This window comes from Microtus oregoni, unplaced genomic scaffold (genome assembly GCF_018167655.1).
Source record: "Microtus oregoni isolate MIOR12 unplaced genomic scaffold, Mior012 000080F_ref0000499, whole genome shotgun sequence".
Lineage (NCBI taxonomy): Eukaryota > Metazoa > Chordata > Mammalia > Rodentia > Cricetidae > Microtus > Microtus oregoni.
Window position 1 is genome coordinate 6,436,895 of NW_024544538.1, and position 24,365 is coordinate 6,461,259.

At 42.7% G+C, this 24,365-nt stretch overlaps 1 protein-coding gene across 1 annotated transcript; it reads right to left on the reverse strand.

The window, feature by feature from the left end:
* Positions 1-11,763: 11,763 nt before the first annotated feature.
* On the reverse strand, positions 11,764-15,621 carry LOC121441699 (homeobox protein Rhox13-like). The gene is made up of 4 exons (XM_041642931.1): positions 15,606-15,621; positions 14,971-15,373; positions 12,971-13,016; positions 11,764-11,814 (listed from the first exon to the last, which is right to left on the reverse strand). The coding sequence occupies exons 1-4, from the start codon at positions 15,619-15,621 to the stop codon at positions 11,764-11,766; spliced, it is 516 nt and encodes a 171-aa protein (XP_041498865.1).
* Between the last annotated feature and the right edge of the window lie 8,744 nt (positions 15,622-24,365).

The window sequence follows — 24,365 nt, forward strand, 5'->3', positions numbered from 1 at the left end:
TTCTGTCAGAGTCCAAAGTTAGACCCAGATTCCCAGGATGGGCAGAATTAGCTCAGTTTTGGGAGAAAAACTGGTTCTTCCTAGGGACTTGTCCTCTCCTCCTTCGGCATTTGCGGTCTGACAAGTTAGGAGTGGGGGGTGTGGGCATCATGATAGCGGGACAGACATGCATGGGTGGGTCAGGCCAAACCTACCGCACTACTTGGGAAATGCCTGCAATCTGCAGGGCACACCGATGCGCCGCTGACCCAGTGTTGCCATTTTGTGCAAAGAGACCTTGTCATTGTGTTTAAATAACAGTTCCTTGATAGCTTATACAGTCATCGTGACATTCCTGAAATTCCTGAAAACAAATGGGGACAAATGCGTGGAGAAGTCATCTCTTTATTGAAAATACAGATGCTGAGGGGGTACGAGTGTGAGTGTTAGCGGCAGCAAAAGCTTCTGAGCATCTGGCTCCTGGGTGAGGGCACTTCAGCACCTCTACACACTTCTGATCTCTCTTGTATTGTTCTCGCCTCCCCTTAAACCAATTCTACAAGCCAGAAGGAAAAAAAATCTGGTTCAGTAGGATAATCAGTATATAATCAGAAAACACCATGGGGCGTTAGCTGCCCCTATATTTTATACTGCACAGAAGAACCTGCTGTCTCACTGCCCTAATTCTGTGAGGGCCTGAGGGGCTGGCACAAGGTCCAGTGCTTGACTAGAATGTGGGAGGCCCTGGTTTCCACTCCAGCACTGCAAAATAGTACCTGGACAATTGTCCAGATGTCTCATGTCTTTCCCCGTCTCTACAGCAATCCACTCTGGAGGATGTGAGCAGCATTTTCAGGCAGATGCACCACTGTGCTTCAGACAGTCAGAATGCTGGGTGCCCTAATCTGTGTGGCTTTACCAGGCTCTTCAAACAGCAGGAGGAGGACAGGGCATTTGGACTCTATGCTTCCCCCATTCCCATCAGTCTCTGTTTAACCAATTTACATCAGCATTATGAAGAGTGCAGGGTTCACCCTGTGAACTATCCTCACACCCAGGTTACCCCTGTAAGGACAGAATTTTTGTTTAGTTTTCAGTATTTCAAACAGTTTAGGATCATGGAACTCCTGATCCCATTTAAATTAATTCAAAGTAAATTTGAATTAATTTGAATAATTTATAATTATAACCCTAGTGGGATGTCTTTACAGAGACATTCTATCTGAAGGATATTAGCATTACAAGGACTTACACACAACATTTCTATATTAATATGCTATTAATAGAATAATTAACTCAGAAATTGTATTCATGTTTATATGTTAAAACACACATATTCGTAATTTATCTATAGGATACATGTATGTGTCATATATATATGTCTAGGGAGTGAAAGGAGGTTAGTAGTATTCTGTGTTCCCTTTGGAAGTTGTGCTTAATCTTGAAATGAGCCATTTTTAGTTGGTTGGATTTTCTTATCCCATTTTATGCCCACAGAGGACATAAAACTAAAAGTCATTTTAAGGGGCCTGTAGGGATGTCTAAGAGTTAAAAACGCTTCCTGCTCCTATAAAGGACCTGAGTTTGGTTCCTATCACCTATATAAGGTAGCTCAGGACCACATGTAATTCAAGCTCCAGGGGATTTGACCCTCTCTTCTGGCCTCTGAGGGTACCTGCATATAGACGCAGACACATCTATACACATGAATTGTTAAAATATCTTTAAAAACATGTTATTTTGAAATATAATGTGGTAAAAAAAACATGACACAACAACTCTCCCCACAGGACGAAAGTATTCAAGATAAGAAGCAAATTCTAGAATAGCTGTCTTGCCAAATTGTCTTCTCCTTACCTGAACTCTAGTTTCAGTCACGCCTATCCATCTTGCCAGCTGTTTTCTGAGGGGAAAAATGACAGATGTTCATTACTGGGCATCTTGGATAAAATAAAGTATATGAAAGATACTTTGTATATATTTTTAAATGTTTGTCGCATCCTTCACCTACTGGGACATTCACCTTGAAGATTTTGAGATTTTAAAAAATTCTACTGGTGCTGGGTGGTGGTGGTGCATGCCTTTAATCCCAGCACTTGGGAGGCTGAGGGAGGCACATCTCTGTGAGTTTGAGGTCTACAGAGGGAGTTCCAGGACAGCCTGGCCTACACAGAAAAACCCTGTCTCAAAAAACAAATAAACCAAATCTGCTGGTAATTTTGTTTTATTATCACCCACCATTAGCAGACATTAAAACACACCATGTCCCCAATAAGAATTTTGAAAAAAAAAAAACACTAATCTGGACAGCATAAACCTCCAAAGAAATGCTCCTAACATCAACTGAGGTGGTTCACAAGACTTTCTCAAATAATAATAATAATAATAATAATAAAGCAGCTACAAAACAAACACAAATAGGAAAAACCTATGTGAGGCATTTTGTCCAGATTGAAGGGTGAGCACGAATAAAGGAAGACAGATTAATGGGGGAGGGGGCACATCTGAAGACTTCTAATGTCCAATTAACTCATCAGGATGTCCAGCCTGCTGACCACCAGGGAAACGAAATATCACGTTTATTTGTTCAATTTATTTAGTGTGCATCAATGCATGCATTCTGTAGGTGTAGGGGTGTGTCTACCCGTGCTCTGATGCACCTGTGCAGGTCAAAGGGCAACTGAAGGGTGTTGGGTCTCTCCTTCCACCAAGAAAGTCATCCTTTATTATTTTAACCATTCAACTTTTCACACATCTTTCAACAGGACCTTACTCATTACTCATTACTTCATTGCCCCAAGTTTTCTACTCTGATCCACTGAAATAATGTAAGAAGATACTTCCATTCCCGTTGTCTTAGTTAGGGCTACTATTGCCGTGAGGAAAACAACATGACCAAAAGCAAATTGAGGAGGAAAGTGTTTCTTTGGCTTCCACTTCCAGATCATCATTGGAGGAAGTCAGTACAGGAAGTCAAGTAGGACAAGAACTTAAGAGACGGGAGTTGATGCAGAGGCCACGGAGAGGAGCTGCTTACCGGCTTTCTCCTTATGGAGCCCAGAATGACTGACCAGCGGAGGGATGGCCCTACCCACATGGTCTGGGCCCTCTCACATTAATCACCAATTAAGAAAATACCCTTCAGGCTGGTCTACATCCTGATCTTAGGGAGGCATTTTTTGAGGTTCCCATCTCTCTGATGCCTCTAGCTTGTGTCAAATTCGCAGAAAACTAGCCAGCACGCCCATTTTGCACGACTCTCACCACTACCCCCAGCACACTGGTGCAGGAAGCAGGAGTCCGGCAGCCTTGCTTTGGGAGGGGGATTTCATTTACATAGGGTAAGAGATGGGCTGAGGAGATAGTACAGAAGCTAAAGGCAACTGCCAGCAAGCCGGAGGGCCTGAGGGTGATCCTGGGTCTCTGTGGTGGAAGGAGACAAGGGACTAACTCTATTGTATTCTGCCCTTCACACCATCAAATGACACTAACACCCACAGAAGCGCATTCCCACACCCACAAATAAAACCAAGCAAATGAATGAATTAGCAACACGCAGATTTGAAGGAGTGGTAAAGGAGGAGGATCAGGAAGAGAGCCAAAAGTCACCCTGGGCCACCACGTGCTCCCAGGAAACAGGGTTTCAGGCTACGCTATCTGCTTACCTTAGTTCTGCGCTGATGTAGTGATTTTGCTGGAAAAATCGCTCCAGCTCCTGCAACTGCCACTGGTTGAACTTGTACTGGAAGCCACGTTGGCGCACCAGCACAGACACAGGTTGTGCACATTCTGCAACCTCCATGTCCCTGGGGACTGGCTCTTTTGGCTGCTTCTCATTCTCCTGGTCACTGCGGCTGGTGCCATGGTCCTCTTGTTTCAAGTTATCCATGAGGCCTGAGGCACCAGCAGCTGAGGGCCCTTCTCCACTGAATTCTTCTGCTTCTTCCCCTTCGGCTGCGGCTGCTCCAGCCTGGCCCTGACCACTGTCATTTTCCATCCTTCCCTCTCCAGTCAGAAAGATCTGTGTCTTTACACCTGGAAGTAGAGAGACAGAGAAAGGCCAGGAGTTAAAGCCCAGGGTGACCCGAGGGCGCCGTGAAGTCGCAGCGAAGCCAGCAGCACACAGCGCCTGTCTAGTCGTCTCGGTGGGACACTCCTCCCCTCGTGGACATCTCCGATTCACCTTTCCCAGCACACACTTACCATTCCGTTTTTCTTCATCCTTATCAAGTCCTTCATAAAGCAGGTAGCTGGTGTCTCGGCGCTCCATGCCTTGAATGTTCACTAGCAGCTTGCCTCAGGAGGTTCTGGGTTGGAGCTCTTGCAGTTACGAAAGCCCGAAAACCCGAAAGCCTCTCAACCAGGAAGAGTTCTCTTTTGGCCCTGGGGGCTGGTAGTACAGGTTACCAACTATCCAATCATGAGCTTGCTATCCTGGCTTCCATTTGACCTCTGGCTGCTACAGGTTGAGCCCCTAAAGCGCAAAACAGAGCCCTTTGGTATGGCAATGAGCAGAATACGTTCGCCTGGAAGGCACGGTCCTTGGGTTTGTAGGGATGCGGTCGAGACTCTCCAAGTCGCTGCTGAGCCTTGGTGAGTTATCTTCCTAGGGAAGGCGTGATAGTCATCTGTGCCAACAGATTTATACTGAAGAAGAAAAGCTCTGGAGGCTCTGGAGAGATGTTTGTAGACTATCACTTAGTTAGTTGGGGCTGCTTTTTCACAGCCTTAATCACTGTGCTCTGAACAGAAGAAAGTGGATTTCTGCGAGTTCCAAGCCAGTCTGGTTTACATAGTGATTTCCCAGCCAGTCAGAACCACAGTGAGACAATTTCTTCTCAGGGCCTAGTAGTTTACCTGTTACTTGATAAAGAACAGAAATTAAAGATTATCCCATGAGGTCTTTTCCTTTGGGTTTTCATAGAAAGCGAATTTAGAGTCTGTCGTATTTGCATTGTCTGCCTTTACGGGAGCTGGGGCGTGGATTGGGGTTTAGTAGGACCTTTAAGCCTTTTAAAGTGCTGTTAAGTACTGTTGAACCTGTGAGAATTGTCACACCTGGGCTGAGGTTCCTCGGTTTTCTCTTGAATGCATTTCTGTGAATGGTCAAAAGTCAAGAACAGACTTTTATGCCTGGTTTCCATCCCAGAGTCAAGCAGCCCCTTCTCTGGCATGTGTGGTCAGACTGGTCCCAAGACAGCCAGCTTTTCCCAGCATGTTCTGGTCAGTCTGAGAGTAGAAAGAGCCTCAGACAATTATGATATCTCCAGGAAGTTCCTTTTGTAGGGTGCCTGAGTAGGAATTCTTCTCCCACCAAAAGATTTACCTCAGAATTCCAGAACTAAGTCTATGGATGTATGTTTCCTGCCCTTTACTCTTTGCTATGTAGCCCGAAGCTGCTGTTGTCAAGGTACACAGAGCCTAGGAATTTTTTTCTCTCTAATTCTGGTCAAGATTGCAAAGATAACCACATCCATGTTGAGCATATAGCTTACTGCATAGAGCCTAGCCTAGCACACACACCACTACGGCTATTTCCAGCACTGTATAAGCCAGCACGGAGTCTCCGTTTGTGATGCCTGTAATCTTAGCTCTCAGGAGGTAGAGGCATAAAGTTTAGAACTTCACCTTCAGCTACAGAATTTGTTTGAACCGAGCTAGGGACACATGCATTTTTTTTTTTTTTTAAAAAGCAAACTCCATCTCCTCCCCCAAATTCCAATATTGCCCTTTTAAATAAGGTAGTGGGTGATGGGCCTGATTTAGTTTTTAAATTCACTGATATATGCTTCTTGTCTTAATATGTGATTTATCCCGAAAAGTGTTCCTAGTATATTTTTTAAAAAGTGTATTTTACTGCTTGTGGTTCTAATGCACGTAGGAGTTTTAGCTGGGTAGGACTACTGGTTGCTTTCCCCCCTTGGCAGCTTACACAGCACCTTTGGAGACTACGAAAGCCAGTCTTTGCGGAGGGGCTTTCATGTCAGTTCCAGTGGTATTCTGCAAGTCCTGCGTGTGAAGTGTTACGTTTCCAGCAATACGGACTCACCGTTGCTTCTCGAAGGCCACTGAAAGCAGCAGCATTAGCCTGACAACTTTCAGGTTTTCTCACTCTCTCCAACTTGAAATGGGGCTTCTCATGCCTGCTATTGGGGGTTTTGTTATATAGTTTATACCTCTTGGGGGGAGCACTGTCAACCCAAGTGGGATAACTGAGCTTAGAGAATATATTTTTCCTAAGCTAGTCTAAGTGCTCTTGCACATGCATATGCACACACACACTTACATATCCTAAGCATGTATATGTGTTTATACACATAGACTTAGATGTATTATGTGTAATTTTAGGTAAACAATTCCTTATTTTTTTCAGACATCCTTAGTGCTGTTTTACCCTCTCTCTCTTTCTTTAATGACCTCCCTCTCCACTCTGCAATTAAAGGTCACATTTTCCCATTTCTCTCCTTTGTGTACTGCTGTTCTCTAGTGCTATCCGTTCCCTCCCCCTGGTACCTTTTTGCTATGCTGGTTCCTGCGGCTACTCCAGGATACGTACTGCCATCCGAAGATTTGGATCTTGGAGCTTCACATGAGGGAGACCACTCTTCATTTGTCTTTCTGGGTCTGGCTTATCTCGCACAATATATTTCCTAGCTTCATCCACTGCAGATTTAATAACTTCATCTTTTTTACAGACAAGTACTGTGGTATAGCGTGTCTGTACTACATTTTCACAATCCATTCATCACTTGAAGGACATTTAGGTTGTTCCCATTTCCAAACTATTATGAACAGGGCCGCAGTGAACATGCCTGAGCTCGTCTCTGTGGAATAGGATGTTTTGGCCATATGCCAAGGAGTGGTATCGCTGGGTCCTCTAGTAGATTTAATTTTAGCTTTTCTAGACTTCTCCACACTGATTTTCAGAGTGGCAACGGCACTTTTTTTTCACCTATGGTGAGCAAGGCTTCCCTTTCCCATATCACAGCCAGCATTTGCTGACAGTCTAGCCATTCTCACTGGGGGATGTTATTTTCAAAGTGGTTTTCATTTGAATTTTTTTAATTGCTGAGGATATTGAACACTTTTTGAGATTTTCTTTAATTATTTCTTATTCTGAGAGCCCCTTGTCCAGATCCATAGTCCATTTTTTTTTAACTTTGGGTCATTTCTTTTCTTGAGTTTAGTGGTGTTATTATTTGTGTGAGTGCTCTGGACATTGTGGATATGAGTTGTTTGTCTGATGTACTGCTGACAAAGATTCTTATTCACTTTCAAGGCTTCCAAGCCAGTCCGAATCAAAATTCCCACATCCCTTACAGACTTAGAAAAAAATCTTGATTATTTCTTTTGCTGTAAGAAGGCTTTCATTTTATGAGTTTCCATTTGTCAATTGTTGATCTTAATTCCTGAGCAAATGAAATCCTATCCAGAATGTCCTTTCCTATGCTTATCTCTTGTGGGGTAATGCCTATGTTTTTTCCCCCAGTAATTCCAGCATTTCAGGTTTCATTCTGGGGCCTTTAGTCACTTAGTCCATTTGGCATTAATTTTTGTTCTATTTACATGTATGTTTGTTTTTGGTGTATATGCAAGGCTACCGGCTTGAAGTAATTTTTTTTTTGAGACAGAGTTTCACCTTGTAGCCCTGACTAGCCTTGAATTCACTATGTAGACTAGGCTGGCCTCAAAATCACAGAGATCCCCCTGCCTCTGCCTTCTGAGTGCTGGGATTAAAGGAGTGAGCCATTACCATTTGGCCTAGTTTTGTGATTTGATTTTGTTTCCTGCCACTTTGTTGATCTTTTTTATATATGCCTGTATTTGGCTTGCCAGCACTTTTTCTTTGTTCCCATAAAAAGTTCAGGCAATACAGTAGCAGTAGCCATCTCTAAATCCAGTTCTGGTGAAATTCGGTGTGGGGTGGAGGTACAAAGCCCCTAGGGATAACTGGCTGAACTGGGGAGCTCCAGGTTCAGGGAGAGACTTTGTCTCAAAAAAATAAGGCAGAGAACCAGGCAGTGGTGATACATGCCTATAATCCCAGCACTTGGGAGGCAGAGGCAGGCAGATCTCTGTGAGCTCACTACAAAGTGAGTTCCAGGACAGCTAGGGCTGTTACACAGAGAAACCTGGTTTCAAACCCCTCACCTCCCCGCAAAAAGCTAGAGAACAATTGAGAAAGACACCTGACATAGACATCTGGTTTTCATATGCACAAGCACACGTGCACACACACCCTTCATGCACATCACTAGAAAGAAAAACCAATAATGTTATTTGGAGGTAAGATACTAGCTTCCATTTTGATCTCAGTTTATATGATTTTGAAGTGATCTTTGATTCACTAAAGTCTTTGGCCTGGAATTGAATTTTATCTCTTATCAAGGTCATGGGAAATTTCTTTGGATTTTACTTGTCTATCTGTATATTTTTCTAGATTTTGCTTTTAAAATGCTTTTATTTTATGTATGTGGGGGTTTTGCCTGAATGAATATCTGTCCACCAAGTGCATGTAGTACCTGAGCAGTCCAAAAGAGGGTGCTGGATCCCCTGGGACTGGAGTCACAGAAGGTTGTGAGCTACCGTGTGCTTAGAGGGCACGAGTGAGTGGGTCTCTGATTCTTTTCATGTCTTTTCTTTAACTTTTATTGATTCTTCATGGATTTCACACCACACACTAAAATTCCACTTATCTTGCACCCTTATCCTCACATCTGCCCTCTGCCCTTGCAACCTCCTCCCAAAACCAAACCAAATTTAAAAGAAAAAACCAAACCAAACCAAACCAAACAAAATGAAACAAAAAAGGAGAATAATCTTATAATGGAAGCTGTAGTGTGGCCTGTTGAGTCACATGTAAACAGAGACTGCACTTTCATTTCCTGGTTGCCCAGACTCAAATAATCACACAGAAACTATATTAATCACAGCACTTTTTGGTGGATGGCTCAGACACATTTCTAGCTAGCTCTTACATCTTAAATTAACCCATTTCTATTTGTTTATGTATTGCCATGTGGCTGTGGTATTACCTCATTTTTTACATGTCTTGTTTCCTTGGTGGCTGGCTGGCATATGCTTGACTCCGCCTACTCTCTCTTTATATATATCTCTATTCTGCTAAGCCACTGGCTGAACAGCTTTATTCATCAACCAATAAAAGCAATACATATACAGAAGGACATTCCACATCACCCACACAGTTTTTACCCTTTAGTTCATTTATCTTGTAAGTGTTCATTGCCATGAGACAGTTTTCTGGCTCGAGGCCTCTGGCTTCTGCTACACCACCAACAATAGGCCCTCACTGGGACTCATCTTGCATATCCTGTTGTTGTCCTGTGTCATGGAGATCCTGCAGTTTGGATTTGAAGGGTTGTCCCCTTTACATGTGCCAACAGTTCCTAGATGATGAGGTGGACGTGGAGGTGGGCCAACTCATAATCCTAATTCTGGGCCTGGATGGGGGCTAGCTTGGCCAACCCGTCAGCTTCCCCTCAGCGTCACTACCTGGGTGAGCTCTCCAGCACTGCCTTGGCTAGTTCACCCAATGTAGCCTGCAGAACGATGAAGGGCCAGTTCTCCTGCTCTCAGGTCCTCAGATCCTGGTCACCTATACTCACACCACTAGGATTAACTCTACTGTTTTGCCCGGGAGAGGTGCAGGGCCCTCTCTCCTGATTGCTGTAGGGGGCATATGGGGTAGTGTGTGTGTGTGTGGGGGTTCAGCTCTCCTGCTTTCATACCCTCAGAGCTGGTTCATCTGCACACCTTACAACAGGATCAGTGTTGCCCAGGTAGAGTGCAGGGCCTGCTGTTTTGTGAGGGCAGGACTAGTTCTCTCACTCTCATAACCCAGGGCCAGCTCTCTCTCATAGCAAGGGGCGGAGCTGGGTGGGGGAGGGCATCTTTCCCTCACCTATGCCATCAAATGGCAGACAAAGGGGACAGGGTGAGATCTGTTGCTCCCACACTCCCAGGGCTGCCTCACCTGTGTCCCTGTCGATAGGGATAATTCTAATGTGCTGTCCTTGTATACTTGTCTCATAAGTCACGTTTGAAGCAGGCTATATATGTTAGCTATGTGCTCTAGGTCCTCAGAACAAACATCACACCAAACCCTCTCTCGGCACCCTTAAGTGAAGGATGCCGCTCTTGCCTCTCTTGGGAGCATCAGCCTGTGCTTCCAAGATTGGAAGTGTGGGGCAGAGGACAGCAGGAGGTACAAGCAGTTGGGGGGTATTCAGCTGGAACCTCCAGCTCACTCCTGCCTGATCCAGAAAGCCCCGTTCCTCTCTCTCCAAACCCCACCCTCTCAGAGAACCTCCAACAAAGAAAAGTCACCAAAAAGTCCAGTTCTGCATTCTTGGTGACGGTGGCAGCTCCCCCTGAAATTGCCAGTAGCCCAAGAACCCTCCTAAAGTGGTCAGCTTTTGACCATACTCAGGCACAAACCCAGCTTGTGGAGGGCACATCATCACCCCTTCCCTACAGAGATATATGCTTCCTGTTTTAGTTTGGCCGCATGACTTCTCTGCCCTGATCTCTGGGACTGGAGGACTCACCCAGGAGTTGCTTTACTCAAATAAACCCATTCTTTTATCTTTTCCGTTCAGCTTGATCTGGCTTACCGTGTTGGCAGAGAAACCTATTATTGCGCTAGAAAACCTATTACTGTGTTCTGAGTCTGACAGAGCAGCTACTGAAGAATTCCAGCCCTGAATGGGGTGGGGGACCATGGGCTTTGCGAGTAGAGATACCTGCTTCTTCTCAGTGTCCCTGCACATCATCCGTGACTCTGGAAGATCCCAGGAATGAAGAACCACAAGGTGGCTACAGTAATGTATCACACTGGGTGTTTCCTGAGTTTTTAAGGGCTATCTCACTTACCAGAAGCTATTTAAGAAGTTACGGTATTGAAAAAAAATAAAGATTTTAAATATTAGTCTCATTCTGAAACTTCGAGAAGATATCTTAAGTGTCAGTCAGCATATGCTCTAGGGAAAAGGGACAACATGCCTGCTGGGTTTAGGTCAGAGGACAAAAGAAAGAGCCTCATCATGGACTGGGTGGGATAGGTTCTTCTCTTCCCTTCGAAGCAGCAAGACTCTGGCAAAGTGACTGAAATGTCCTGTGTTTGCCATGGAAAGGGATAGAAGAGAAGAGTTTGCGGAGCAGCCTAAATTAAAAGACACTGGGCTGCTTCCCAAGAATCCCATGAATGGCCTATATAAGAAAGTTTCTCAGAGATCAGGTTGAACTAAAATTCTGAGTATGACCAGAGTCAGCTCTATCTAGATAAACACCGTCTCTCCCTAGGGTCTCCTTGTCCTGAATCTCTTGTATATTTTTTTTTGTCCTAAGTGGTAGGAGAAGGGGTAAGCCCAGCATGACAGGTGAATAAAAAAGAATGTGTGGGTCAGTGAAAACCTACTATGCAATTTGGAAAGCTCTGGAAAGCTCTTGAAATACAAAAGGCCTCCATAAGTTAGAACGGCAATTTCAACTCATGCAAGGAGGCCTTGTTATTCTGTTTAAAGGAAATGTCTTCAATAGCTTACACACATATTTTACTAAACCAGAAAGCACATGAAACAAACTTATTGAGAGTCTACAATCTTTATTGAGATGTGAGTGATTTGGAAATAAGTCTATAACAATATATTGTTGGTGACAGAAAATAAATCCGTGTATCTGACACCTGGTGAGAGTGGCACTCTAGGTCTCCCCCACAATCTTCAGAGAGAGGTTACGGGAAGCCGGAGGAGAACCTCTGGGTGCTCACAGTCTCATATATCTGCTGTGTTGCTCTCTCCTCTTCTGAAACCATCTCTACAGTGATTCAGTGATTGAGGAAAAGGAATCAGTTCAGCACATTAAACTTTACGGACCACAGCTGAAAAGCCTGTCATGTAACCTAACATATCAGTGATAATTTAGACCGCACAGAAGAACCTGCTGTCTCACTGCCCTAATTCTGTGAGGGGCTGAGGAGCTGGCACAGGGTCCAGTGCTTGCCTAGAATGTCGGAGGCCCTGGTTTCCACCCCAGCACTGCAGAATAGTCCCAGGACAAATGTCCAGAAGTTGCATGTCTTTTCCCTTCTCTACAGTAATCCACTCTGGAGGATGTGAGCAGCACTTTCAGGCAGATGCACCAGTGTTTACATAAACTTTATGAGTGCTGGGTTCAGCCCGTGAACTATCATCTCACTTAAATTGCTCCTGTAAGGATAGAATCTATACTTCGTTTTTAGTATTTCAAGTAGTTTAGGATCATGGAGCCACTAGTCAAACTAATTTGAATAATTTATATATCACAAACCCAGTAAGACTCCACAGAGAAACCCTACCCAGAGGATATCAGTATTACAAGGAGTTGCACATATGGAATATCTACTTTTTTTTATCTAGATGTAATTAATATATCTGTATATATACTACATACCTATTTTATAAATTAAAACATATATGCTCATAATTTATTCATAGGATACATGTATGTGGGAACATATATGTCTATTGGAGTAAAAGCAGTTTTTAGTACTATTCTTTGTTTCTTTCAGAAGTTATGTTCAGTTATGGGATGTGTCCTTTCTGTAGGGAGGCTTCATTATTTCATTTCTACTCACAAAGGCCATAAAGCTCAAAAGTCAATATGAGGGGGATGCAGAGATGCTCAGCAATTAAGAGCACTTGAGGCTCTCGCAAAGGACTAGAGTTTGGTTCCAAGCACCTATTGTGGGTGGATCACAACCACCTGTAACTCCAGCTCTAGGGGACTGATGCATCTTCTGGTACTTGTACACATGTTGTATATGTACACAGAGACACACACATAATAAAATTAGAAAAACAATTTTTAAAAATAATTTTCAAAGTGTTATGCCAACAACAAAATAATTTCATAGATAAGGTAAAAGAGCCCAAGACCTAAAGTAACTTCTAGAATGACTGTCCTGACAAATGGCTTTTTTCAGTTTACTGACCTTCACCACAGCTTCACTCACACCCATCCATCTTGCTAGTTGTTTTCTGAGGGCAAAAATAGCAGATGTTCAGTATTTAGCATTAGAGATGAAATAATATGTGAAAGCTATTTCATATTTGTTTTAAAATATTAGGCTCATCACTCACCTTCTGTGACATTCACCTTTAAGGCTTTGGAGCTTTAAACAAATTCTACAAGCACTTTTTTTATTAATGTACCATTCACAGACATGAAAACCCAAGCATGACCCCAATAAGCAATTTTAAAAGCACCAACACAGGCACCAATAACCTCAAAAGAAATGCTCTTAACACTGGGTGTAGTGGTGTAGGAGACTTTGTCTCTAAAAACAAAAGAAAACAAAACAAAGAAAAAGCTACAAAGCAAATACACAAGCAAAACCCTGTGTGAGGCCCTTTGCCTGGACAGAAGGATTAATCTCAAAAGAGGATGGATAAATAAGGAGCACATGAGGATTTTTAATATTCAGCTTATAAGCGAGAATGTCCAATGTGATCCATCATTGGGGGAAATAGAATATTACCTTTATTTTAATTATTTGGTGTGTGTGTGTATGTACACGTGCACATGTGCCCCAGAACCACAGTAAACAAGGGGAGGCTAAAGGACGCCTGATGGAAGTTAGTTTCCTTCTTCTACCATGGATGTGGATTCTGAGGGTGGAACTCAGGTTCTCCAGCTTGGTGGCAAGTGCTTTTACCAACTGAACATCTCACTAGCCCTGGGAAATAAAATATTTAAAGCACAACAGACAGGGAACATTAGAAAAACCTTCCAGAATACCCTTCTCGAATTCCTAGAGTAAGAGAGGCTCAGGTAAAGGGTCCTTGCAAGTTCCAGGCCAGCCAGGACTACAGAGTGAGATTACCCCTCAATAAATAAGAATAAACAGAAAAAGAAACCCAGAAAAGCTGGAGCATGCCTTAGATCTCAGTCCAATATTAAGTATTGCTTTTATAAACCCATTTTTTTTTTTTGTGGAATAGGTAGCAAAAAGGGAGGCCAAAAATAGGAGGAGAAAGTTGGAGTCAGGCTTGGCAGTACATTTAAACCCAGCACTTGAGGGGCAGAGGTGGGTGTTTCTCTGGCTTTAAGGCCAGTCTGCTCTACTGGCCTCAAATATGAGTTCCAGGCCAGGAAGGGATTCATAGTGAGACCCCGAAGGTGGGGGTTAAGGAGAGAAATGTTCCAATGAGTTCATAATTATAAAAATTACAAAAAAAACCAAGATGTGCAGAGTTATCTAAACTTTTGACAAGAGAAGGATGTCACTCTGTATTATCCCAAACATACCTCAGGCTTACACGCGTCTTTTAAGAGGACTTTACTAATATAGCAGACATGACCTGAAGTTTTCCACTTTATTTATTTACATATTATATAAAATACATTTATTCCAATTTTGCACGACTCTTACAGTTTCAGAGGGTGAGTCCATGACCAATACGGCAGGAAGCAAGGCAGCAGGTAGGCAGGCATGGCGCTGGAGCAGTAGCTGAGTGCTTACATCTTCATCAACAAGCACTGGGCTGGGGATGTTGTTAACTGGGAATGCTGTGGGCCTGCTCCAGAATTATAGTGCAGGACACAGGATCCAGCAGCCCAAATCTTTTCAGGAGTCTAATATTTCAAGAGGCAAGTGTTTTGGGGGGCTCACAAGATTGCAAAGTGGGATACTGCTGGCCTGCTGGCCTGCAAGCCTGATGACCTGAATTTGATGCATTGACTTACTCCTACAACTGTCCTCTGACCTCCACATGTGCCAAATGGTGTGTGTGAACGTACACACACACACACACACACACACACACACACACTCCACACTCACTAACGTACACCAACAAATAAATGGAGTTAAATAAATATTATGTAATTAAAAAAAAAAAACGACGGCATGTCGGGGACCAGGGAGAAAGTCAACTGTCATGGGGGACATGCTCTCCTTAAGTAAGGCATCAGGCCAGGCAAAATCCTCACCTTGCTTTAACGCCGAGGGAGCCATTGGCCTGGAAGATGTGCTCCAGTTCCCCCAGCTGCCACTGGTTGAATCGATGGCGTAGGCGACGTCGTGGCACCTGCCTTGGCACAGACGGCAGTCTCGGCCCAGTATCAGGAATCGGTACCGCCGGCACTCTCTCGCCACCCACACGATCAGGAATCCGCTCCTTTGGTTGCTGCTCACTCCTGTGGTCTCCGTTGGTACCACCATCATCTTTGTTCATGTCATCATCTACGGGGCATGAAGTGCCAGCAGCACAGTGGCTTTCGCCATTTGATTCCTTTTCTGTTTCCCGTTCTGCTGCTACGGCTCCACAAGCTGACTGGCCCTGTCCACTCTCTTCCTCATTTCTTCCGTCTTCAGCGAGTAAAGCTTTCAAACCTGGAAGTGGGGAAACAAAAAGATGAGGCATAAGGCGAGGGCTCGGCATAGGTGTAAAATCACGGCGAAGCCGGAAGTGTGCCGTGCCGTATCCAACCATCTCTCCCGAACCCTTACTCTCATGGAGATTGTTAAACCACCATTCCCAACCACTTACTGACCATTCCCTCCTATCCTGTCACTCTCATCAACTCCCAGATTGAACAAGTAGCTGATCTTGTAACACACAGACCTTGAACGCTGTCCATTTTTGTTCTACGTCTAGCAACTAGACAGAACCTTCGGAAGTTCGGTTAAAGAGTAGAACTGTGACCCTTGACCTGGAAGAGATTTCTTCCTGCCTACGCCCTATATACAATGTGTCCAGTTATAGATGTACTGTCCTGGCTTCTTACGGGTTGATCCCTGAGGTGCCTACATAAGAGCAGTTTGATGCTTTGGTGAGCAGCATGGTTTTGAAGGAAGGGCACGGTTATTAGGAAAGTAGACCAGATATGTCCTTTAAAATACCATCTCAACTAAGACCTCTGACCTTGGTGAATTATCTTTCTAGAGAAGGGGTGGTGGTCAACTATGGAAAACAAATCTTAGAGTGTAAGAAGAGATTCCTCAGTAGTTCTGGAGACATTGGGGACATTTTGGAGAATTACCTCTTGGTCTAGTGTCCCACACTAGGTCCTTGGTAGCTGGCAGAGACAATAAATGAATGCGATTATCTAGGAAGCCATAGTCACACCTGTGCTGAGGTTCCTCATCTTTCTCTTGAACACATTTTTAACGTCTTCTGTGAATGGTCAGAGTGTCAAGAGCAGGCCTTTGTGCCTGGTTTCCATCCCAGAGTCAAGCAGCCCCTTTACTGGCAGGTGGTCAGACTGGTTCCAAGGCAGCCAGCTTTTCCAAGCATGTTCTGGTCACTCTTAAAATGGAAGGAGCCCTAAAGTACTAGTGTCTGTCCAGACACACACTATTTGGTGCTGGGAATATTCTTTAGCCCTGGTGCTGAAATTCTTCCAGGATAAGACTTACCTCACAGTCTGGTAACTACCTCACCGCTAAATCTACATATTTGTCGTTCCTGAATTTTCTTCCCTCTTTGCTCTAAATACTGACATTGCTTTTGTCAAAGTATCAAGAATATAAGATTTTTCTTTCTAGTCTGACCAGAATAGTAAAAACATACATTTCTGAGCTGGGGTTGTAGCTCAGTTTACAATAGTTCTTACCTAGCATGCTTAAAGGCACAGGATCCCTATGAGCTGCATAAAGCCAATATGATGTGTGCCAGTTCTGTAATGCTATCAGTTGAGGAGTTGGACGCTGTAACGCCAGAGTCATCCTAGTCTACAAAGTGAGTTTGTGTTCAGTAAGGGACACATGACACTATCTAAAAATAGAAAATGATACTCTGTCTAAAAAAAGACAACCATTTCTCTCTACCAATTATGCTATTTCTATTTACAGTAAACAAGTGAGCAGTGGGTCTGATTTAATTTTTAAAATTTACTAATGTGTTTTTGTCTTATTATGTAAACTATCTGGAGAATATTCCCTGTATGTTTGAAAAAAATGTGTATATTACTTCTTGTGGTTAGAATTTCCACTTTACCTTTTAGGCTTTAATATAGTGAGTTCACATTGCCTTAGGATGCTCTATTTTTATTATATATTATTAAAAATGATATATTAAAATCTATATTGTTATAGAACTGTCCATGTCTCACTTCATATTATTATTTCAGGTGAGCTTTTTTAAAATGTTTTTTTTTTTGACACAGAATTTCATGTAGTCTCACTAGTCCCAGAATTCCCTATATCTTAGGATAACCTTCTTCTGGTCCTCTTCTACCTCTCTCCCATTTTCTGGGATAATAACATTGCTACTAACATCCCCTGCTAACTTTTTGAATAATTGGTTATATAAGATATGAAGGCTGGGCAGTGGTGGTGCACGCCTTTAATCCCAGCACTCAGGAGGCAGAGGCAGGCGGATCTCTGTGAGTTCGAGACCAGCCTGGTCTACAGAGCTAGTTCCAGGACAGGCTCCAAAGCCACACAGAAACCCTGTCTCGAAAAAACCAAAAAAAAAAAAAGATATGAAATTTTCCATTGACAGGACTTTAAATTTTATTTTCAATGCCTTAAATATGTTGTCCAAGGTATTTTATGACCTCCATGTTTTCTGAGGGCACTATTCATAATATTGATATGCCATTGGATGTGATGCTACTTCTCTCTTGCTGTTATCATGAACAGGTGAGCTTCAGTGTAAATATCAAGCTTACTATGTTTTAAGGTGGTTAGGCTTTCTTGCATGACTAGTAATTTATCCCTTTATCCTATCATTTCTATAACCTATTCCATTTTTTTCTTTAGAAAGAGATCTTTGAGTTTAATTCTTTAATTGCTTTTATTTGCTTGGGATAATGCTCTTGTACACTGTAAAGATTTGTCACTTGTATTAGTTGAATAAAACACTGATTGGACAGTAGCCGGGCAGGAAGTATAGGCAGGGCTACCAGACTCAGAGAATTCTGAGAAGAGGAAAGGCAGAGCATGAGTCACCAGTCAGATGCAGAGGAAGCAAGATGAGAATGCCTCACTGAGTAAGGCACCAAGCCACATGACTAAACATAGATAAGAATTATGGGTTAGTTTAAGTTGTAAGAGCTACTTAGTTATAAGCCTGAGTGAGCTAATAGGCCAATCAGTTTATAATTAATATAAGCCTCTGTGTGTTTCTTTGGGACTGAGTGGCTGAGCAACCAGGCAGAACAGAAAATTCTGTCTACATTGCCTACCACCAATAACAACTTGTAACCAACCCTCCTTAAATGAAATACACATCCATAACACACTTTTGGGAAGGTGGGTATAGTTCTCTAGACTATTCCTGTTGTTTGGGGGCAGTAACATCTTTGGAGAAACCTTAAATAAATCAGGATAATTGTTAGCAATTATCTTTGTCAGGATAATTGCTAGCAAAAGTCAGCTGGAGTAATCTGTGAGACTGAATCATTTCAGTCAGCAGCCTCAAAGCTGTTATGGATGCTGGATCACCTGGGGCATCATTTAAATTGGTATCCTGTCCACTTTCTCTGAAAATCTATAAACTTTTAAAGGTAACATACAAATCTGTATTAGTATAAGTATAGATTGTGCTTTGTACATGAGTCAGTTAAAGATGACTTTTTGTTATGTGTTTAAGTAGGTAAAATATACACCACATGTCTTGTAGTCCTCCTAGGTTTATTTCTTTATGTTTTTAGCCAGGATTTCCAGGGGGTCTTCCTCAATCAAACCTGATTTTCTTTAACCTGGAATGAATCCATAGCCTTTCATTTCCTGTGGAAATAAAAGCATAACTTCTTCCCCCAAATAACATATTTTGACTTAAAATTTGAAGTAATTTTTAAAATATATAGGTTGGTTGAATCTAGAAGTTTTAAAATCCAGTTTCTCTTAGCAGTCAAAAATTTAAAGACAATAAAAAACATACAGGATCCAGATTCTCTGTGTGTTCTTTATCTTTATGTAGCTTATATTTTTTCTTATTGTATTCCTTTTTAAGGACTTTATTTAACTTTTTTCTTTTCTCTCCCAAACCTGTATATGTTTTTAAGTACACTGTAACTTGTTTAGAGGTTTATTCCTGTCTGAATCTGTCTTAACTGTATATTTGTAGCCTTTTCTGTCTGCATGAACAACACCCCGCCCCAAATCTTCCATGCAGCATGTAGTCTAAGCCCATGGGCAGCAGCTGAGAGGTGCCTCTCTGTACTGGGGCCCATATGAAAGACTGCAGGCATGAGAAACACAAGAATAAGAAGCCAAGTTTAGCTCTGTTTTTGTGTGTTTTGAACCTTTTTTTAAAGAAAGCTTTTTCAGGTCTTATGTGGATCTACGTTGGATAGTGGGTACCATTTGTAGTCAGAAGTTTCTGTCCTGTCAGCCAGCTCCTGAATAACCAACAGCTACTTCCTGCTGCGGGAGCTCCTTCTGCTCCTTCAGCCAATAGCCTTCCATATACCATCCCACTGGGGTGTGGTCTCTTTCACTTTAAAAAGAAGCAGCAGCCCTCTTCTTGCTCTTTTGCTTCAGACTCCTTTCTTGGATAACATATAGTTATCCTCCTGGATATTGGAAGTAGACAAGATTGCCAGGCAAAAGTTGGGAGCATGGAGGTGGGATGGGGTGGGGTGGGGGTAAGAGGAGATGGGGAGAGAGAAGGGAGAAGGGGAGGATTGGGGAGAGCTTGGGGGAATGGGATGGATGGGATGGAGGAAGGGTGGATATGGGAGCAGGGAAGTAGATATCTTAATTAAGGGAGCCATCTTAGGGTTGGCAAGAGACTTGACTCTAGAGGGGTTCCCAGGTGTCCAAGGAGATGTCCCCAGCTAGTTCCTTGGGCAGCAGAGGAGAGGGTGCCTGGACTGGCCTTATCCCATAGCCACACTGATGAATATCTTGCATATCACCATAGAACCTTCATCTGGCGATGGAAGGAGATAGAGACAGAGACCCACACTGGAGCACTGGACTGAGCTCCCAAGGTCCGAATGAAGAGAAGAAGGAGGGAGAACATGAGCAAGGAAGTCAGGACTGCGAGGGGTACATCCACCCACTGAGACAATGTGACTGATCTAATGGGAACTCACCAAGGCCAGCTGGACTGGGACTGATGGAGTATGTGATCAAACCGGACTCTCTGAATGTGGCTGACAATGAGGGCTGACTGAGAAGTCAAGGACAATGGCACTGGGTTTTGATTCTACTGCATGTACTGGCTTTATGGGAGCCTAGTCTGTTTGGATGCTCACCTTTCTAGACCTGGATGGAGGGGGGAGGACCTTGGACTTCCCACAGGGCAGGGAACCCTGACTGCTCTTAGGACTGGAGGGGGAGGGGGAGAAGGTGGAAATTTTTAATAAATAAATAAAAAAATTTAAACAATACACAATGTACATAAAAAGAGGAGATTCTGTTAATTACCTAGGTTACAGAATAGGTTTACAGAAAATAAGGACACAAAAGGCACAAATTAGGAGAGACCAGTTACAGACTCTTAATTACTTTCAAATATTGTTAGAAGACATTTCCAGTCTACAACCAGCTTTTGGGATAACACCTGATCTAATATGTAATTTAAACAAAACCTTAGATGGTGACAAAGATTTGAATAGTCCCAGAGAGTTAACAGCTGAAGCAGAAAAGGAACTGATGATGGTTGAGGAAAAATTACAGGAGGCACATGTGGATAGGGTGGATCCAAATCTTAGTTGTATTCTAGTCACATTGCCTTCCAGAATTTTTCCTATGGGAAAGGTATTATTTTAGAATGGGTTTTTTTACCACACAACCCTAGTAAAAAATTTAAAACTTATGTTGAAAAGGTCTCTGAATTAATTATAAAAGGTAAACTGAGACTTTGTCAACTAGCAGGTATAGATCCAGCAGAAATTATAGTGTCTTTCACTACTGATGAAATAAAAAAGTTATGGGAAGACAATGAACCATGGCAAAGGGCTTGTGCTAGTTTTTTTTGGGAGAAATTAATAGCAACTATTCCAAAAGTGGTAGACTTAACCTTATAAAGAGAGCAACAAGTTAAGGAGATTATGAAGAGATGCCGTACTTGCTCTTTATATAATCTAACACCACTACTTGCAGGGACTAATCCAAAGGGTACTCAACGGAATGAAGTCTGGCAGATGGATGTGTTCCACTTTGCAGAATTTGGCAAATTAAAATATGTACACCACACCATTGACACGTATTCAGACTTCCAGTGGGCAACTGCTTTAAGCTCAGAAAAAGCTGATTTGTACATTTATTAGTAGTTATGGCCATCATGGGTATACCTGCACAAATAAAGACAGATAATGGTCCAACTTATGTCTCTAGGAAAATGAAACAGTTTTTTGCTTATTATAGTATTAAGCATGTTACAGGTATACCTCACAATGCTAAAGGTCAAGCAGTTATAGAAAGATCAAATCAAACTATAAAGGATATGCTGAACAAACAGAAAGGAGTAGAAAATGCCCCCAGAAATAGATTACATAATGCTTATTAACCTTGAATTTTCCTAACACCAATGAGAAAGGGACAACACCAGCAGAGAGACATTGGATAATGGAAAAGTCTGCTGAACTGAATCAACCAATTTATTTCAAGGATGAGCTGACCTCTCAATGGGAGCCAGGAGATGTGCTATGTTGGGGAAGAGGTTTTGCTCTTGAGTCCTCAGGAAAAGAAAAATGTTTACATTGATCCATACATTCCTTTATGTCCTCTATCATGATCCTTACCCTGACCACGTTGCACCAGAGATGAGCAAGAGGAATATGGAAAATCTCTAGGGAGACAGTGTTAATCCAGAAAGAATTGGTTCTGGCCATACCTGGGATTTCATACCCACCATGAAGTCAGAGAAACTTTCCAAGAGGCTACTCCCATGAGTCTCAGGAAACAACAAAGTGTATTAATTTAGGCAGCTCCCAGATTTGTTTACAGTTCTCCATTTCTGTGGAGACTACACGGCATTAGCAGCCATTCTGCCAGAGGTCCTGCTGCTTCAAAAGGAACAGAAGAACCAACCCACCCAGCCCAGAAGGAGGCTCCTTTTTCTTGGCTCCTACTCCTAGCCCAATTTTCTCCCTGAGAGGAGCTGGCTTGACACTTTAAAAGGTATATTTGTAAATTATACAGTTCTTGAGGTTTCAGAAACAAATTAATATTTAAACTAATTTTCCACCCTTGTAATTTCTTAAACAGTTCCTGACTAAGTTTAGACGTCACTCAGAATTTCAAGAAACACCCAGAGCACAGCATTATTGTGCGCAGTCTGCTGGCTCTCGGTGGCAAGCACACCACTGTGTCATTTTCTATGGTTTCCGATGGTGCAGAGGGACATGTAATGGAAGCTGGATGTCATTTTCTTAATGCTACCATGAGGACCTGCCTTTAGCAGCTCAGGGATTGAAGGAGAGTCATGGAGTCGGTGAATAAATCACTCAACTTGACTTTTCTATCTGAGAAAGTAAAGCTTATTCTCTGGGGCCAACGAGAGGGGCTAAACTTAACTTTGTGTTGGAAAAAAAGGAAAACACACACACAGACACACCTAGGGTCTTTCCATCATCTTTTGTCTCTGTTCTCTTTATTTTTCCCTTAGAGCTTCTATGTCCCAACAAAATCTTTCAGGCAATACAAAATTATAATGTGGTTACATTTAATTTTTTCAAGTGAATAATTATAATGAATAAAGGTTAATATGTTTCCCATTTCCCTTACATTGTTGAGCATCCTATATACTAGAGATGAAAAACAAATTATGTCAATAAGCCACATGCATTCCTATCCAAGCAACTTGTTATAGATTAACAGTGTAAGCAAGCAAGGTATTTTTCTCAGCCAGGTGTTTTGCTGGCAGGCTGCATTTTGCAGTTACAAAGAAAGGATCAATCACTTTATTATTTATCTCAAAGGGTAATCTTTTTTTTTTTTTTTTTGATTTTCGAGACAGGGTTTCTCTGTAGCTTTTGGTTCCTGTCCTGGAACTAGCTCTTGTAGACCAGGCTGGCCTCGAACTCACAGAGATCCACCTACCTCTGCCTCCCGAGTGCTGGGATTAAAGGCGTGCGCCACCACCGCCCGGCTCAAAAGGTAATCTTATAAGCAATCTTAATCACAAGCCTAAACTTTTGTACACAAAAGACAATAAGTCATCTCTATTTTAAATCCTCGAAGTGTATACCCACTTGTCAACAGGTTTTTATATCAAAAGGCTGAGGGCAGAAAGGACACAAGGAATGAATCACCATCTTTGATTGCAAATCTCTCCTAACAAGAAAGGCACGTCAGCCAGAAGTAGACAGTTTCCTATTTGTTTCTGCTTCCTGACCTCGATGAGTCCCTCGCTCAGCTATTAAACATACGTTTTCTAAAATTTAAATAGATCCCCAAGATTGTCTGCCTCAAAGCCATTCACAGAAGCATCTTTCCGTAACCTTAGTCATGTGTAAAGCTTTGTTTCAGATATGATGCACACCAAAACCTGTGACGACATCTCCCAACATCAAGATTAAAAGATCTTGAGCTATCTGGGCTTCTGGGACTCAAGAGTTTTCCTTAATCATTAACCTAGGCCACAGTCTATGCGACTCCTCAAGAGAAACTAGCCATGTGACACTTTCTTGTTCTTCTTTTCCATTCTCAGCAGCCCCTGCTTTATCAGGGGTGGGGATAAACCATGTCTTGCTTTTACCTATGTTAGTTTTCCCACTAAGCTAACCTCTATCACAATCCCTTACTATATTTATTAAAGATCCTCAATCATAAAAATCCTATTTAAACCAACATCATTATTTATTTATTTAAGTTTTCTATCTCTTCCCCGCCACCGCCTCCCATTTCCCTCCCCCTCCCCCAATCAAGTCCCCCTCCCTCGTCAGCCCAAAGAGCAATCAGGGTTCCCTGCCCTGTGGGAAGTCCAAGGACCACCCACCTCCATCCAGGTATAGTAAGGTGAGCATCCAAACAGCCTAGGCTCCCACAAAGCCAGTATGTGCAGTAGGATCAAAAACCCATTGCCATTGTTCTTGAGTTCTCAGTAGTCCTCATTGTTTGCTATGTTCAGCAAGTCCGGTTTTATCCCATGCTTTTTCAGACCCAGGCCAGCTGGCCTTGGTGAGTTCCCGATAGAACATCCCCATTGTCTTAGTGTGTGGGTGCACCCCTTGCGGTCCTGAGTTCCTTGCTCATGCTCTTTCTCATCTGCTCCTGATTTGGACCTTGAGATTTCTGTCCAGTGCTCCAATGTGGGTCTCTGTCTCTGTCTCCTTTCATCGCCTGATGAAGGTTAATATTTAGGAGGATGCCTATATGTTTTTCTTTGGGTTCTCCTTGCTATTTAGATTCTCTAGGATCACTAGCCAACACTATTATTGTATAAATCATTGCTTCAGTTAAACTGTACAGCTTAGGAGGAAAT

Bases quoted from the DNA above. Each gene is read 5' to 3' on its own strand.
- LOC121441699 (XM_041642931.1), bottom strand. The intron at 13,017-14,970 runs GTGAGGATTTTG...TTTTGCCCTCAG, and splicing joins TCCCTCGGCGTTAAAGCAAG to AAAACAACTAGCAAGATGGA. The intron at 11,815-12,970 runs GTCAGTAAACTG...GAATCACTGTAG, and splicing joins TGAGTGAAGCTGTGGTGAAG to AGATGGTTTCAGAAGAGGAG.